Source organism: Hibiscus syriacus, unplaced genomic scaffold (assembly GCF_006381635.1).
Source record: "Hibiscus syriacus cultivar Baekdansim isolate YM2019G1 unplaced genomic scaffold, ASM638163v2 tig00112130_pilon, whole genome shotgun sequence".
Classification (NCBI taxonomy): domain Eukaryota; kingdom Viridiplantae; phylum Streptophyta; class Magnoliopsida; order Malvales; family Malvaceae; genus Hibiscus; species Hibiscus syriacus.
In genome coordinates, this window is record NW_024063260.1 from 184,906 (window position 1) to 202,376 (window position 17,471).

Here is a 17,471-nt window from a genome sequence, read left to right on the forward strand (position 1 = left end):
GTTATGGCTTTTCTGTCCTCGGTGGCGGAGTTCCAAACTCTTGGGGATTCAGATCACTACCCGACCCTTGTCTGCCTACGTAAGGACGCCTCTAGTGATAAGCCGAAGCCTTTCAAGTTCTTTAATTTCTGGGCAATTCACCCAAATTTTTTGTCCATTGTCAATGATTCGTGGCAACTTCCGGTTACTGGAAATCTAGCTCAGTCTCTTTTTTTGAAGCTCAAACATTTAAAAAGTCATCTCAAAGAACTTAATAAGTCTCACTTTCATGATATTTCGAGACAGGTTCAATGGAAGAGGGATGAACTTAAAAGCATTCAATTCTCTAATTTGTGTTCTGGTTATGCTGGCAATTTTATTAAAGACGAATTGACGGTCAAAAGAGATCTCCAAGCCCTTGAGCATGCGGAGTTGCTATTCTACAAAAAAGGCTAAAGTCGACTGGATTAAGGATGGTGATCAAGGTACACGTTTTTTTTCACTCTATGGTGGCAACAAAAGGATGAGCAATACTATCCGAGTCCTTTATGACCAAGACGGGGTTAAATTGGATTCTTTTGAGCACATGTCGAATGAGGTCATTCGATTCTTCAAGAAATAACTCGGGATGGCTAACTCGGATGTTAAGTGTTGTAATGCTAATGTCATCAAGGACCTCCTTGATTTCTCCATGCCTAGAGGTGCATCTGATGTTTTAATCAAAGACGTTTCTGATGTGGAGATTAAAGATGCTATTTGGGGGTAAGGAAATAACAAATCCCCTGGACCGGATGGCTTTAATGCTTTCTTCTTCAAGTATGCTTGGCCTATTGTTGGGAATGATTTCGTGGCAGTTATCAGGTACTACTTCGAAAATTCTTTTATGTTACCGTCTTTTAATGCTACTTGTAATTTCCTCAATATTGGGTTAGTGACTAGATTGAAAATTTTCAGAAATTGGTGATTAAAGTATGATAATTAAATAGTTTAATGATTTATTGGAAATATATGATGAAGGTTATTTAGTAATTATGGAATGAATTAAAGGGTAAAATTGTCAATTGACAAGTAATATTTTTATTTTCCCTTATAAGATAAGAAAACCATATGGGAAGAGAGAAAAGGTTCCAGAGTTCTCTTGTCTTCTTTCTTCTTCATACGTGAAGGCTTAAACAAAAGGTAAGTCTTCTATTTAGATAATTTCTGGTTAAATTTAAGGTTAACTAAGCTTAAGGAAAGCTTAAGTTATCTTAAAATCAAAAGATAAAGGAGTTAATGAAGAATAAAGATTTGGAGTTCTTGAGTGAAATATTGAAATAGAGTTTATAATAAGAATTGAAAGTTGAATTTGACTTGCCATCAATAAGAATAAGAGATTTATGAAGTTAGAAAGGATTAATAACAAAGTTGAAAGTTTAGTAAGATTCTTAAATTTTAAGAATCATGATGCGATATGGAAGATAAAGATTGTTTATAGGGATATAAGTTAGTTTAATTAATATTAGTTGAGTTTAATGACATGATAGGGGCTTAAAATAGAAGAATTGAGTGAAAAGTTGATGGTTTTCGGGCTTAAAATGCAAATTCTGGGCAAAGTGTATCGATGCACATTCAATGTGTATCGATGCACTCTTTAAAGAAGAAACATCGAATGCAATTAGTGCATCGATGCATAAGGAGTGCATCGATGCACCCCCTTAAAATGAAAACATCGAAGGTGATTGATGTATCAATGCATGGGTAGTGTATCGATGCACATGTTAAAGGATACATCGATGCACATGTTAAAGGATGCATCAATACACTCTAGAATGTATCGATGCACTTCAATGGGAAATGGAATAAATCTTTCTTTCATTCTAAGAAATGATAGATTAAAGTATATCAATTGGTTACTAATATGTATCAATGTATGATTATATAGATATCGAGCACGAACAAGTTCCAGAATGATTATCAAGTTAAGATTCGATCGAAAGAAAGGAAATCATAAAAGTGGATTGGAACTTAGTGAGGCCCAAGTGAGTGCATATTAGTTAGTCTATGGTGCTAAATGAAACAAGACTTGCGACAAGTCTATTTCCTATATTAGAATGCATGAATATATGATTATACGTATATGAATGACATGAATTGTATGTATGCATGATTATATATGTTAACATGCTTTTGAATGTAATGATATGAGAAGTATGTGCTATGTGACTGCATGAGAAAGATATGAGCCATATGACATGATATATGTGAATATGAGAAAACAAGGTATAAGATATGAGCTATGTGATCCTATGAGAATATGAAAAGAAGCTATGAGCTTATATGACATGTAATATGAAAGCGTATATGTGAAATGATATAAGTGAAAATGCCCATGTTATATGATACGAGAGTTATAGGTATAGTTGGCATGCTAAGAGTCGAGGGTCTACGCGGTTCTTCGGGACATACAGTGATCATTCGAGATATTTCATAGTGGTCATTCGGGATAAATTCATATCCCCTAGTGGGACCCTAACGAGTTGTGGTGACATCATAGTGCACAACCTCAATAGACTCACATATCTACAATTCTCACATGTATGCATGGGCTAAAATAAAGGATATAATATGAGAAAAATGCTATGTGATACTATATGTTTGTTTGGTAAAATGATGTGTATGTATGTGAAAGTATGATAATAAGATGATAAAGTTATGAAGTGAGGGATGATATGTGTGCATATGGATAATTATTTTATAGATGAATATATGAAATGTGCATAGTAGGAATTAGTATATGTATATGTGGGTGTGATGCTTGTATGTGATATATTAGTAGAAATTGTTCAAGCATGATTACGAGTTCGAGTTTTATTATATGTTTTATGCCTCACTAAGTCAACGACTTAGCATGTGATTATTTCACACGTAGGTATGAGAAACGAGAGTGGAGTAGCGATAAGCAAGACATGTCAGTATTTTTCTTACGATGATCAGATCAGAAACATATTGAACATATGTATTTTGTTTATAGAGTTAATTGACATGTAGTTACAAGATTTTAAATTGAATATGATCTAATAGTTTTAAAGAAACAAATTGATTGTAATTATTAATGTAAAATACTCATTTTCTTAAATGATGAAATTAAGATTTTAGTGGATTTGTAAAGAACAAAGTTTTGAAAAGTCAATGTGACACCTCAGACTCGGATACGGGTTGGGGTATTACACTACTACTGTAGTCGTGGTCCCTAAAATCTCCAACCCGAATATGGTTAAGGATTATAGAACCATTTCTTGTTGCTCGGTCATTTACAAAACTGCTACTAGGATCTTGGTGAATCGATTGTCTGTTATTTTCCCTAGCATGATCTCTATGAATCAGTCTGCTTTTGTGAATGAGAGAAGCATTGTAGATAACACACTTTTTGCTCAGGAACTTGTTAGAGGCTATTCTAGGAATAATATTTCGCCTAGATGTGCTCTCAAAATATATTTGCAAAAGGCTTTCGATTATTTAGATTGGGAATTTGTGAGGATCATCTTGCATGCTTTGGGTTTACCTGAAAAATTTATTGGCTGGATATGGACATTTATTACGGGGCCTAGTTATTCAATTGTTCTTAATGGTAGCCTAGTTGGTTACTTCAAGGGTGCTCAGGGTGTTAGGCAGGGGGACCCACTTTCCCCTTATATTTTTGTTCTGGCTATGAATGTTTTATCTAGACTTTTAAACCTAGCTGCTGCTAAGGGGGTGTTTAAGTATCACCCTAAGTGTAAAAAAATTGGGCCCACTCACCTTTGCTTTGCGGACGATTTGCTCGTCTTTTGTAAAGGCTCCATGGACTCTTTCATAGGGGTGCAAGCTATCCTGGACATTTTTTATTCGATATCGGGTCTAAAGTTGAATTCTAGCAAATGTGAAATTTATTCTGCTGGAATTTCTTCACAGCAGTGTTCTACAATTAAGGACATTACCGATTTTAATTTGGGTAGTCTGCCAAAAACTTGTTCGCGTGTTGTGAGTACTATAAAATATACGCAAATAATGTGCAAGTATACACAATCGCTCAAGTAATATAATGATGAGTGAGTATCGTCTCCATAGGGATTGGGTGAAATCACAAAAGTCTAACCAAAGCAATGCAATATTCTATCTAAGTATAGTTAGTCTTGATATATACAAATGTCACGGCAATGGATATGTGTATGCTGGTGGATGCGGATTGATGCTGTGATGGTGTAGCAAATGGAAATGCAGTGGCAATGATGGATGTTTAATGTTGAGTATGGTGAAATGTTAAGGCAATGAGAATTGGTAAAAACAGTAAATAAAAAGATAAATAAAATAAGAAGAAAATAATCCTCACGTGACAAGCTTCCAATGAAATGAATGGTAAGGATTGGTCTAAGGTTGCTAAACTTATTTCTCAAGTATATCTAAGCTATCTTGTCTTTACTTACTCGACAGGGCTTTCCTAAGGTGTTCAAAAGAACCTAACAGAATAGGATGCCAAGGCATCTGCTCTCACTCAACGATGTTGGACAGCCTACCCTATTGATGAAGACACCCTTTTTAGTCGTTGAAATCCTATCCTAGTCTCTTCCGAGATCTAAGGGATTAAGTTATAATATTCTAGGCCGGTTCAAAGCCCCTTGAAAATACCATAACCCATTGCTTATGAGGATCTTATCTTGCGTTTCTTCCGAATACTTACAAGTATTTTTAGTTTAGGATTCTTCCGAATACCTAACCTTCATCTAAGAGATGGACATTTCCATGCCTCTTACAAGCCTAGATGGTGAAGCATTCATAAGCAAAGCAAATAAAGAACCAAAATAAACTTAAATATACCATTAAAAATAAAGTTTAAACAACCATTCAACCAACCACCACCAAATAAGTTAGTTCATGGTGGGGTTCGAAATATCCAAACACAAAGTCATGAAAATTCGTTCCAAAAACCCACAAAATAATATAAAGAAATAGCAGCAAAAAGGGAAGTGAGAAGAAGCCTTCGACGCGCCACCAGAGGTCTCCTCTCGGCCACCACGAACCACCTAGCTCGCTAGCTCCTTTCGGCGCCTAGCTTGCCACTCCTTGGAGCTTTATCAATGGAGGAATATTCCAAGGAAGAAGAAAGGAAAAAGAGAAAATAAAAATATGATTTTTCTGCTCTATGCGTGTGCTCACCGTCCTCTCTTTCTCTCTCTCCCATGAGGTGTCATATATAATAAATAAAATATCTAGGGGTAATGATGAGTTTGTTGGGTGCAAAATACCCCTCATACCCATAGAATCACATTTTGTGCATGAATCTTATCCTCCAAGTGGCAGTGGTACATTGGCAGCTCTGGCAGGCGGTTACAGCAGTCCTTCACGTGCAGAGACAGCTGTCCAGTGCCAACTGTCCTTATGCAGAAATATCTTTTTGTCTTTTTCTGCGCCAGAAATGCCAAGGCATTTCAATCTGCTCTAGCAACGTGTGATGCCGCGGCATTACTTCCCAAAGAATCCTTTTTCTTGCTATTCCCTGCACACCATAGACAAACTGCACATTTCCCTCAAACAACACCATTGAGAAATAAAATAGTACAACCACCACAAATACAACTATATGCAACTACATGATCCTAAAATGACTAAAATGAGCTTTTAAACAAACAATAACTTAAGTGAAAAAGGCTTTAAAAGTAGCCTTTTTAGGAAGTTAACACACCCCCAAACTTAAGCTATTGCTTGTCCTCAAGCAATGGATAGTAGTTACATAAGCATAATGCCATGGCAAAGTTCGATAGTAAGACAGTAGGACAAAATTGAATTTCAACCCTCAGAACGATAGGCTTCAACATGCTAGATTTATCAAGAATTCAAGTACCTTTCCCTAGGTCAAAATCCTTTGTGGTAGTGTGTGTGCGTGATTGTATCCAATCTATACTTAGCAAATTTAGACAATTTCTAATCAAGTTCTCTAGTTTTTGTCAAGGCATTTACTTATCATTAAGCACATTTTTACTCCCTTTTTTTTGATGCTGTTACGAAGGGAGTCAGCTCATCACACCTACTCTCCCACACTCTAGATGAAAGGGAGCATACCTTCCATCCCCGAGCTAGTTAAGTAGAGTCATCCCGTGACTTCTTTCATTCACTCATATGCACGAGGCTTCCATTTATTAAGAAAGTTCCAGGAAATGCCACGGCAAAGAGGAGTGTCCCTCTACAGCTATGCTTAAGCATTTATTCACAGTTTCATTTCTAAGGGAGTTTGTTTTTTATTTTCCTTTTAAACACCATACTATATTTCAATGCCAAGACTAACTAAAGTTCCTTCATAAAAATTTCCTAAATTTTCTAAGTATAGAGAACATACAAATCGTGTAAATATTTTTCACCAAGCATCAAGCCCTAGAGTGAGTTCTATCATTCTCAACAGTCATTTACATTCAGATTCTAACCTAACAAAATTATCATCATCGGGTATCCTCAAAACATTTTATCTAACTGTCATACCATTTACTGATGCCATGGCATAATACTATGCTAATGCTATCATGCATATGCCCTACCAAGAACAATACCTCCCCCAAACTTAAGGGAAGCATTGTCCTCAATGCTTTAAAAAGAACTAAACTATCTATAAACTATATGTTATGCAATGCAATGCAATGCAACTAAATGAAAATAGATGCAAGAGAGGTACCTCAATGTTTACGTGATGGTGGTGCTTTGGAGGTGCTAGCAGCTCCTCGTCGGGTGCGCTTCCGGATAGGTGCTGGGCTGGACTCTGAAGAATTGGAGTAATAGTGCGCAATGCGTCCAGCCGTGGTCTTGGTGCGGCGACCACTACGTTGTGTAGGAGAAGGATTGGGTGCTGGGACGGGGCTAGGTGTTTCTTCGACAGGGACAGTGGGCGGATATTCAGGAGTCTTGGACCGGTGTATATCAGGAGTAGGGTTATCAGCAGGAGGATCAGGTGCATCGTGCTCAGGCTCTGGAGATGCCTCGGCATTAAATGCCGACAAATTTCGTCTGGGAATCCAGGAAAATTCCGTTGTCCGTGGGGAATGATTTCTTGAAAGAATGATTCCACCACAACATCTCTATGCTTCACATATCCAAAGAAGTTACGGATGTCACCGTGTAAAGCATGCAGTTGAGCTTGAGTCTGCGTCACAGCTTCCTCGAGAGCAAGTAACCTTGCCTCGGCATTCGATTATATAGCACCTGCAGATTGCTCATGAACAGGGTCATTAGACTTGGGATTTTCAATTCCCAACAACAGTGGAAGTCTAGCCCTAGTGATGCCCGATAATCCAGGTAAAATTTCATCAAAAGCATTTTCCTCAACTTTTTTCTTACAACATAAAGCGGTAATTAAATTAGGAAACACCAAAGCACTTGCCTTTTTACCCAAACAGTCATGAACTTGCTGAACAATGATACGACCCACATCGATCGAACGGGATACCATTATAGAATGTAAAAGCAATAAGCGTGAAAGTGATATCGTAGTGTTGTGGGAGGTGGGCATGAGTTTGTGCTTGAGAAAGTGATTCCATAGCTTTACGTGCGGCTGAAGACGTTCCCGGTTGACTGAGTATCAGTTCGTCTGGCGACCATTCCACTCATTGTTTTCGAAACAAAGGTCCTCCAAGACCCCATCGTATGTGTTGCTATCGGCTTCCTCTTCGAACGTGGCATGGTTATCCACAACATCCTGCAAATGAAAATAACGATTAATAGCAATGGATGTAAAACGGATTTGCTTACCTCGAACGAAGATGGAGTGTTGATTGGGCTTGGAAATATTCGCATAGAACTCCTTAACTAATGAGGCGTTCACCGAACCAGGATAACGAGCAAACTTCTGCCATTTTAGTGGCGTCACGATGTCCATAACATCGGGTCCAAAACCACCATCGGTTTCCTCGGTAAAAATAAATACTAACTCAAAAAAGAGTTTTCGGTTCTTGAAGTTTTGGAACCGAGCCTTAGCCTCATCGTTCTCAAACTGTTACCAAGCGGTCGTGTCGGTTGGATCTGGTCTTGAGCGCACCATTTTCAGTGTTTTTGAAGTAAGAAAAATGAAAAAGGAAGAAGCTTTTGAAAGCTTTAAAAACTTGGATGTATTTCGGCTATGGAGAAATAACAAAGAAAGAAGATGAATGAAAGAAAGAGAAAAGGTAAAAGTTAAAATGAAAGAGAAAAATTAATAATGAAATATAAAAGAAAAATTTAAAAATTTGGGAGGGAAAATGGGTGATAGGATGGTTAAGAGAGAAATTAGTGGGTGGGGGTTGTGCGTGTATGGGAAGGAAAAACTGCCAAAAAGCAATGATGTGATGGGATAAAAACTGTGAAAAGAGAAAAGAAATGTCAGAAATTAAATTAAAAAGAAACAAATCAAAAGAATATCTCTCCAATTAATGCTTTGTCCTTTCCTCCCTTTGGTAACCGCTCCTTGTACGGTTTGCAACAGTGTGGTCCCTACAAATCAGATCAAAAATTAATTACAAAATAAAATAAAATAAAACTAAAGAAAAAACTTGAATGTTAAACTTTATTTATGCACAGACACAAATTCAATGCCGAGGCATCGAATTTTGGTTCTCCTCTGGGCACGCTTCAGTATCGTGCAGCCGTAACACGTCCTTGTTGTGCGGTGGTGTAATTCCATTGTAGGCTTTCAGACGCTGGCCATTGACCTTGAAGATCTTCCCATTGTCTATTCTCTTGATGTCAACAGCTCCATGGGGATAGACATAATGCACCTCAAATGGCCCTGACCATCGAGATTTTAGCTTCCCAGGAAAGAGTTTAAGTCTGGAGTTGTAAAGCAAGACTTGTTGCCCCACATGAAAATGCCGTGGCATCAGTTTTTGGTCATGCCACTTCTTGGTTTTCTCCTTGTATATCCGAGCATTCTTATATGCTTGTGCTCTAAACTCTTCCATTTCATTAAGTTCTAATAATCTCTGCTCCCCAGCTAGTTGAGCATCGAAATTCAATCGCTTGATAGCCCAATAAGCTTTATGTTCAAGCTCAACCGGGAGATGACAAGCTTTACCATACACTAACTTGAAGGGTGACATCCCCAAAGCAGTTTTGAATGCTGTTCTGTACGCCCAAAGTGCTTCATCCAACTTTGGCGACCAATCCTTTCGCTTTGTGTTCACTACTTTCTCTAAAATCTGCTTGATCTCTCGATTAGATTTCTCAGCTTGTCCATTTGTCTGCGGATGATATGCCATTGCAATCTTGTGTCGAACTCCATATCTCAGCAATGCCTTGACAATCAACTTGTTATCAAAATGGGTTCCTTCATCACTGATGATAGCACGAGGTACTCCAAACCGAGTGAAAATATACTTGTGCAAAAACTTGAGTACGGTCTTGGAGTCATTCTTTGAAGTTGCTATTGCTTCCACCCACTTTGACACATAATCCACAGCAAGCAATATATATAATTTTCCTTCAGAAGATGGGAATGGTCCCATGAAGTCGATGCCCCACACATCAAACAGCTCTATCTCCAAAATATTTTGCAGCGGCATCTCATGTCGTCTGGAGATGTTTCCAGTCAGTTGGCATCGATCACATCCTTTGTAAAATGCTTGGGTATCTCTAAACAAAGTTGGCCAGTAAAAGCCTGATTGCAGGACCTTAGCAGCAGTCCTTGTTCCACCAAAATGGCCTCCACTTGGGGCTGAATGACAATGGTACAAAATATTACTTTGCTCCTCTTCAGGTACACATCGTCTAATGAGCTGATCGGCACAATGTTTGAACAGATATGGCTCATCCCAAAAATAGTGCCTTGTATCGTGCTTGAACTTCTTTTTAGCCTGACTATTCAAATCAAAAGGCACAATTCCACTAACAAGAAAATTAACAAGGTCAGCGTACCACGAGATTGCCGCGGTATATAAAATTTTCTCATCAGGAAATTCCTCTTGGATATCTACAGTGTCATGGCATTCAGAATTGTTCTCTAGCCTAGATAAGTGATCATCAACTTGATTTTCAGTTCCTTTTCTATCTACCACCTCTAAGTCAAATTCTTGCAAAAGTAAGATCCACCTAATAAGTCTAGGCTTGGCATCCTTTTTGTTCACTAAGTATTTTATAGCCGAATGATCAGTGTGAACAATAACTTTAGTGCCTATTAGGTAAGGTCTAAATTTATCGAAAGCAAATACCACGGCAAGTAATTCTTTCTCAGTGGTGGTGTAGTTCAATTGTGCTTCATTTAAAGTGCGGCTAGAGTAATAAATAACATGAAAAATTTTACCTCGGCATTGCCCTAAAACAGCTCCTACGGCATAGTCGCTTGTATCACACATCAGCTCAAATGGTGATGTCCAGTCGGGAGGGACTACAATGGGTGCCGAGATCAGTTGTCGTTTCAGCTCAGTAAATGTGCCGAGGCATAATTCGTCAAACACAAAGGGTTGGTTTTGTTGAAGCAATGTGCACAAGGGCTTAGAAATCTTGGAGAAGTCTTTGATAAATCTTCTATAAAATCCAGCATGTCCAAGAAAACTTCTTATTCCCTTGACCGAAGTTGGTGGTGGCAATTTTTCAATCACTTCAATTTTCGCCTTGTCTACCTCAATACCCTTGTGTGAAATTTTGTGGCCTAATACAATACCTTCAGTCACCATGAAGTGACATTTTTCCCAGTTTAAGACCAACTCAGCCTCCTCGTATCTCTTGAGAACTTTTGTTAAATTGCCGAGGCATCGTTCAAAGTTGTCCCACAAACAGAAAAGTCATCCCTGAAGATCTCCAGAAAATCCTCAACCATATCTGAAAATATAGCTTGCATACAACGTTGAAACGTTGCCGGGGCATTACAGAGTCCAAAAGGCATCCTCCTAAAGGCAAAAGTGCCATAGGGACAAGTAAATGTAGTCTTCTCCTGGTCCTCTGGTGAGATGGCAATTTGATTGTACCCCGAGTACCCATCCAAAAAGCAATAGAATGCTTTACCGGCCAATCGATCCAACATTTGGTCGATGAAAGGTAGAGGAAAGTGGTCATTCTTCGTAGCTTTGTTGAGTTTTCGATAGTCCATGCATATCCTCCATCCGGTAACAGTGCGAGTGGGTAATAACTCATTATCCTCATTCGTAACCACCGTCGTGCCTCCTTTCTTCGGAACACATTGGACAGGGCTCACCCATGAGCTATTGGAGATAGGGTAGATCACTCCAGCATCAAGCCATTTCAGAATTTCTTTCATCACTACTTGCTTTATAACAGGTTGAGTCTTCTTTGTGGTTCAATTGAATTGCCGTGGTAATCTTCTAGCAGAATCTTGTGCATGCAGATCGTGGGACTAATGCCTTTCAAATCGGCCATAGTCCAACCAATTGCTTTCTTATGCTGTATCAAAACACTTAACAAACTTTGCTCTTGGTTAGCAGTAAGGTTAGCAGAAATAATCACCGGTAAAGTTTCATCGCTACCTAAGTAAACATATTTAAGATGCCCTGGCAAAGTCTTAAGCTCTAGATTGGGTGCATGCAATAATGAAGGCTTAGGAGAAATGAATTCATCAAAATTCAGAGGTTCAAAATTCATACCTGATCTAACTTGTACTAAGCTAGATTGCTCCTCCAAAATTGGAAAGTCGTCGGACTCCACTAAGCTTTCATCATCCACCCAATATTCATTTTCTGCTAGCTGAATGAAGTTGTTCTGGAAAAGATGTTCAGTCTCTTCTTCAATCACTGAGTTCAATTCAGAAATGCCTTGGCATTCTTCAGTGTCATCAACATATTTGAGCGTTCTAAAAACATTGACAGTTACACACTGATCAGCCACTCTCATGGTGAGTTCACCTTTTTCACAGTTTATCAAGATACGTCCAGTGGCTAGGAAAGGTCTTCCCAGAATGATTGGTGCCTTGGCATCAACTTCGCAGTCCAGAATTAAGAAGTCGACTGGAAACACAAACTTGTCCACCCTTACTATGACATCCTCGACTCTCCCTTCAGATTTAACATGGGATTTGTCGGCCAGTTGTAAAATAACTGAGGTGGGTCTTGCATCTCCTATGCCAAGCTTCAAGAATATCGATTTCGGCATTAAGTTGACACTTGAACCAAGATCACATAAAGCCTTTCCAACGAAATTAGCTCTAATTGAACAAGGAATAATGAAGCTGCCCGGATCATTTCTCTTTGGCAGCAACTTACTCAATGAAGAACAAAATTCTGTTGCCGTGGCAACAGTCTCTACTTTCCTCTTCTTGGTACAGATGTCCTTCAGAAATTTGGCATACATCGGCATCTGTTCAACAGCTTCCAAGAGAGGTATATTGATATGGAACTGATCAAGAATGTCTACGAACTTCTTGAACTGAACTTCATCATTGTGCTTCTTCAATCTTTGCGAGAAGGGTGGGGGAGGTCTAGCTTCCTTAGCTGTAGGCATACAATTTTCTTTTGCCTTGGCATCAGAATCTGGTACCTTGGCAGAATCCTCCTCCTTGTCCTTCTCAGAAACTCTATCATCTTGTAATTCAGCTTCAGTAGTGGGATTAGAATCATCATGCTGTGGCCCACTATCATTGACTTGTCGATTGATTTGCGTTCCACTCCTAAGAGTTAACACATTGCAGTGCTCTTTTCCAGGCCCTTTAGTGACTTCAGTATCACTTGGAAAACGTCCTTGCTGACGCTCTTGCAATGCCGTAGCAATCTGACCAACTTGACCTTCCAAAGCTCTCAGAGACGAGCTATGGCTTTGAAGTAAGGCGCCTTGACTATGAAGTAAAGCTCATTGATTCTTAATTGAAGTAGAATGGTCTTGCAGCATTGTCTTCGTAGTAGATATGAATTCTGGAATTGTAGCTTCTAAGGAACTTATGCTCGCTGAAGATGAAGCTCCTTTGTTAGCATTATGCCGTGGCATAGCATTTTGGTAACTTTGAGGCTCATTGTGATTCTGCTGCCTAGTAGGTTGATTAGCATTGTGGGCTCCTTGATTTCCCCATGAAAAATTAGGATGCTGACGCCATCCAGCATTATAAGTGTTTGAGTAAGGATTGTTGTTGCCTCGATTGTAATTACCAATAAAGTTGATGGACTCATGGTTGGTTGGGCATTCGCTCTCGTGATGATTGCCTTGGCATAACAGACATGCCAGACTAGTTGTTTTCACTTCCTTCACATCAGTGGAACATTGTAAGTTCTTCAACATATTAGTAATAGCGGAGAGTTGAGTGGACACCGAATCTTTGGCTTCTAACTCGAATGCTCCAGGTGCTCTCCTCCCACTCCCAAGTCTTGAGGAAGGAAATTGATAATCATTGTTAGCAATTCTGTCCAAGATAGCAAACGCCTCCGTAGGTGATTTATCCAACAATGTCCCATTTTCCGAGGCATCCAGTAACATCCTCGTGGGTGCATTGACTCCATTATAGAACATGACTACTTGAGTCCAATCATGAAAACCATGATTTAAACACTTTCGAAGCAAACTCTTGTAACGATCCCAACACTCATACATGGGTTCGTCATCGCCCTGGCGAAAAGATGATATTTCATTCCTTAGCTGCGTATTCATATTCGGTGGGTTGTACCTCAATAAGAAGCTCTTGCAAAGATCGGCCCATGATTCCATCGAACCGGCTGGTACACCACTCAACCAAGCCCTTGCTCGGTCACGCAATGAATACGGAAAAAACTTTAATTTCATAAAATCCTCATGCACTCCTTCTTGGCGGAAAGAATCACAAACTTTCAGAAAATTACGAATGTGCTGCCTGGCATCTTCAGTTGGCATACCCCCAAACTACCCAATGGAATTCAACATGTTGAACATGACTGGTTTCAGCTCGAAATGTGCAGATTGAATTTCGGGTGCCACAATCCCAGGATTCAGATCATCCAACATCGGATTTAAATGATCTCGAATAACACGAGGCCTGATAGCAGGTTCAACATTGTTTAATGCCTCGGCATTCTGATTTCCGTCATCTTGACCAATGCCTTGGTTTCCAATCTCATACATATTTCTTTGAGCACGTCTTCTTCTTCTAAAGAGTCTTTCAATCTCAGGTTCTATTGGCTCCAAAGGCTCTTCAGAATTTCTTCTAGGCATACACTAAATAAACCTGAAAAATAAAACAAAAATATCAAGTAAACTATACAAAAATAAAAATGCAAAACAAAATAAAATGCTCTGGCAAAACTAAATAACTTCAGGCTGCCAGTCCCCGGCAACGGCGTCAAAAACTTGTTCGCGTGTTGTGAGTACTATAAAATATATGCAAATAATGTGCAAGTATACACAATCGCTCAAGTAATATAATGATGAGTGAGTATCATCTCCACAGGGATTGGGTGAAATCACAAAAGTCTAACCAAAGCAATGCAATATTCTATCTAAGTATAGTTAGTCTTGATATATACAAATGTCACGGCAATGGATATGTGTATGCTGGTGGATGCGGATTGATGGTGTGATGGTGTAGCAAATGGAAATACAGTGGCAATGATGGATGTTTAATGTTGAGTATGGTGAAATGTTAAGGCAATGAGAATTGGTAAAAACAGTAAATAAAAAGATAAATAAAATAAGAAGAAAATAATCCTCACGTGACAAGCTTCCAATGAAATGAATGTTAAGGATTGGTCTAAGATTGCTAAACTTATTTCTCAAGTATATCTAAGCTATCTTGTCTTTACTTACTCGACAGGGCTTTCCTAAGGTGTTCAAAAGAACTTAACAGAATAGGATGCCAAGGCATCTGCTCTCACTCAACGATGTTGGACAGCCTACCCTATTGATGAAGACACCCTTTTTAGTCGTTGAAATCCTATCCTAGTCTCTTCCGAGATCTAAGGGATTAAGTTATAATATTCCTAGGCCAGTTCAAAGCCCCTTGAAAATACCATAACCCATTGCTTATGAGGATCTTATCTTGCGTTTCTTCCGAATACTTACAAGTATTTTTAGTTTAGGATTCTTCCGAATACCTAACCTTCATCTAAGAGATGGACATTTCCATGCCTCTTACAAGCCTAGATGGTGAAGCATTCATAAGCAAAGCAAATAAAGAACCAAAATAAACTTAAATATACCATTAAAAATAAAGTTTAAACAACCATTCAACCAACCACCACCAAATAAGTTAGTTCATGGTGGGGTTCGAAATATCCAAACACAAAGTCATGAAAATTTGTTCCAACAACCCACAAAATAATATAAAGAAATAGCAGCAAAAAGGGAAGTGAGAAGAAGCCTTCGACGCACCACCGGAGGTCTCCTCTCGGCCACCACGAACCACCTAGCTTGCTAACTCCTTTCGGTGCCTAGCTTGCCACTCCTTGGAGCTTTATCAATGGAGGAATATTCCAGGGAAGAAGAAAGGAAAAAGAGAAAATAAAAATCTGATTTTTCTGCTCTATGCGTGTGCTCACCGTCCTCTCTTTCTCTCTCTCCCATGAGGTGTCATATATAATAAATAAAATATCTAGGGGTAATGATGAGTTTGTTGGGTGCAAAATACCCCTCATACCCCTAGAATCACATTTTGTGCATGAATCTTATCCTCCAAGTGGCAGTGGTACATTGGCAGCTCTGGCAGGCGGTTACAGCAGTCCTTCACGTGCAGAGACAGCTGTCCAGTGCCAACTGTCCTTATGCAGAAATATCTTTTTGTCTTTTTCTGCGCCAGAAATGCCAAGGCATTTCAATCTGCTCTAGCAACGTGTGATGCCGCGGCATTACTTCCCAAAGAATCCTTTTTCTTGCTATTCCCTACACACCATAGACAAACTGCACCTTTCCCTCAAACAGCACCATTGAGAAATAAAATAGTACAACCACCACAAATGCAACTATATGCAACTACATGATCCTAAAATGACTAAAATGAGCTTTTAAACAAACAATAACTTAAGTGAAAAATGCTTTAAAAGTAGCCTTTTTAGGAAGTTAACATCTCCCGGTGAGATACTTGGGTGTTCCATTAGTGTCTAGGAAGTTATCCGTGAAGGACTGTCATAGCCTCATTGACAAGATCAAAGCTAAATTGAATTTGTGGGCCAATAAGAACCTCAGTTTTGCTGGTAGACTGCAGTTGGTTCGGGTTGTTTTATTTAGTATGGCAAACTTTTGGTGTAGGCACCTTATCTTACCAAAGGAGATTATTAGAACAATTGAACAACTATGTTCTAGATTTTTTTGGAAGGGATCTGATTTGCCTGCGAAAGGTACTCATGTTAGCTGGAGGAAAGTTTGCTTAACGAAGTTAGAAGGGGGTTTGGGTGTATAGGATATTGGTGGTTGGAATAAGGCATGCATTGTGCACTTAATCAGAAAACTATTAGCTAACGAGGGCTCTCTTTGGGTGGCTTGGTTGCGATCCTATGTGATAAATAAAAAGCGATGACTTTTGGCAGTTGAACATTCCCAATAATGTTAGCTGGAGCTTCAAATGCCTTTTGAAAATTAGGCCTGCTATCTCTCACATTCTTGCTGGCTTGGTTTCTGACCTTAGTGTGAGACGAATCTGGGAAAGCATGCGTATTGCAGTGCCCAAGGTCCCTTGGCAACACTTGGTTTGGTTCTCAGGGCGTATTCCCAAGCAGAGTGTTATTACATGGATGACTTTGTTAAATCGTCTTCTTACGCGGGTAAGACTTCAAAAAATGGGACTAGACATTGATGATGTCAATTGTGTCCTGTGTGGTCTTGAGGCAAAGTCTAGAGAGCACTTATTTTTTTGTTGTAGTTTTGCAAGAAGCCTTTAGGGATCTATCCTCGTTTTGTGTCATGTGTCTCGAATAGTTGGTAGTTAGAATGGAGAGCTGGCTTGGGCGATCCATTGCCTCAAAGGAAAGTCTCTCTTTGTTATGATTCTCAAGCTCCTGGAATGGTCATGTCTATTGTACCTGGAAAGAGAGAAACAACAGATTGTTTGGGGGCAGTCCGAGGTCGGTGGAGGATGTTCTACAAGATATTAAGGAAACCGTTCAAATTCGATTATTCGAAAAGCCTGTTGACAGAGCTGACTTGAGAAATGCCGACCTATATACTAGTTGGGGCATTTCTTAATTGAGTCTTTCTCCCTTTTTTTTTCTGCTGCGATTTTGTTTAGCTTTGCTGATTATTTTATGGTTGTTGTCTTATGTACACTGTATTTTGTAGCAGGACTTCTGCTTCTTGGGTAATGAATGGAATTATCCAAAAAAAAAATATCGATGGATGAGAAAAATCAAATGTTGAAATTAACAACAAAAAATGACAAGATATTCACTAAAAAAACAATGAGTTAATCTTAGTTTTTGATTTTCCCCATCCAACGGTTGTAAAAATATGTAAAAATCTTAATTTTACATTGGATATAAGTGAATTCTAATGATGACATCTAAAACCTATGCATGTGTTAACACTCAAACATTGCACTAAATTTAATAATTAATGTACAATTAAAATAATATTATTCAGATTAAATTGTGATCGGTACAAGATTTTTAATAAAAAAAATAAGA

General features: G+C 38.8%; 1 protein-coding gene across 1 annotated transcript; it reads left to right on the top strand.

Moving 5' to 3' along the window:
• Positions 1-607: 607 nt before the first annotated feature.
• On the top strand, positions 608-16,996 carry LOC120174909. The gene is made up of 5 exons (XM_039181633.1): positions 608-741; positions 834-840; positions 3,346-3,714; positions 16,380-16,613; positions 16,775-16,996. Exons 1-5 carry the CDS (start codon positions 608-610, stop codon positions 16,994-16,996), a joined length of 966 nt encoding a protein of 321 aa, XP_039037564.1.
• Positions 16,997-17,471: the final 475 nt, after the last annotated feature.

Bases quoted from the DNA above. Each gene is read 5' to 3' on its own strand.
- LOC120174909 (XM_039181633.1), top strand. From the start codon at position 608: ATGGCTAACTCGGATGTTAAGTGTTGTAATGCTAATGTCATCAAGGAC. The intron at 3,715-16,379 runs GTGTTTAAGTAT...GACTTTTGGCAG, and splicing joins ACCTAGCTGCTGCTAAGGGG to TTGAACATTCCCAATAATGT. The intron at 16,614-16,774 runs GTAAGACTTCAA...AATAGTTGGTAG, and splicing joins TAAATCGTCTTCTTACGCGG to TTAGAATGGAGAGCTGGCTT.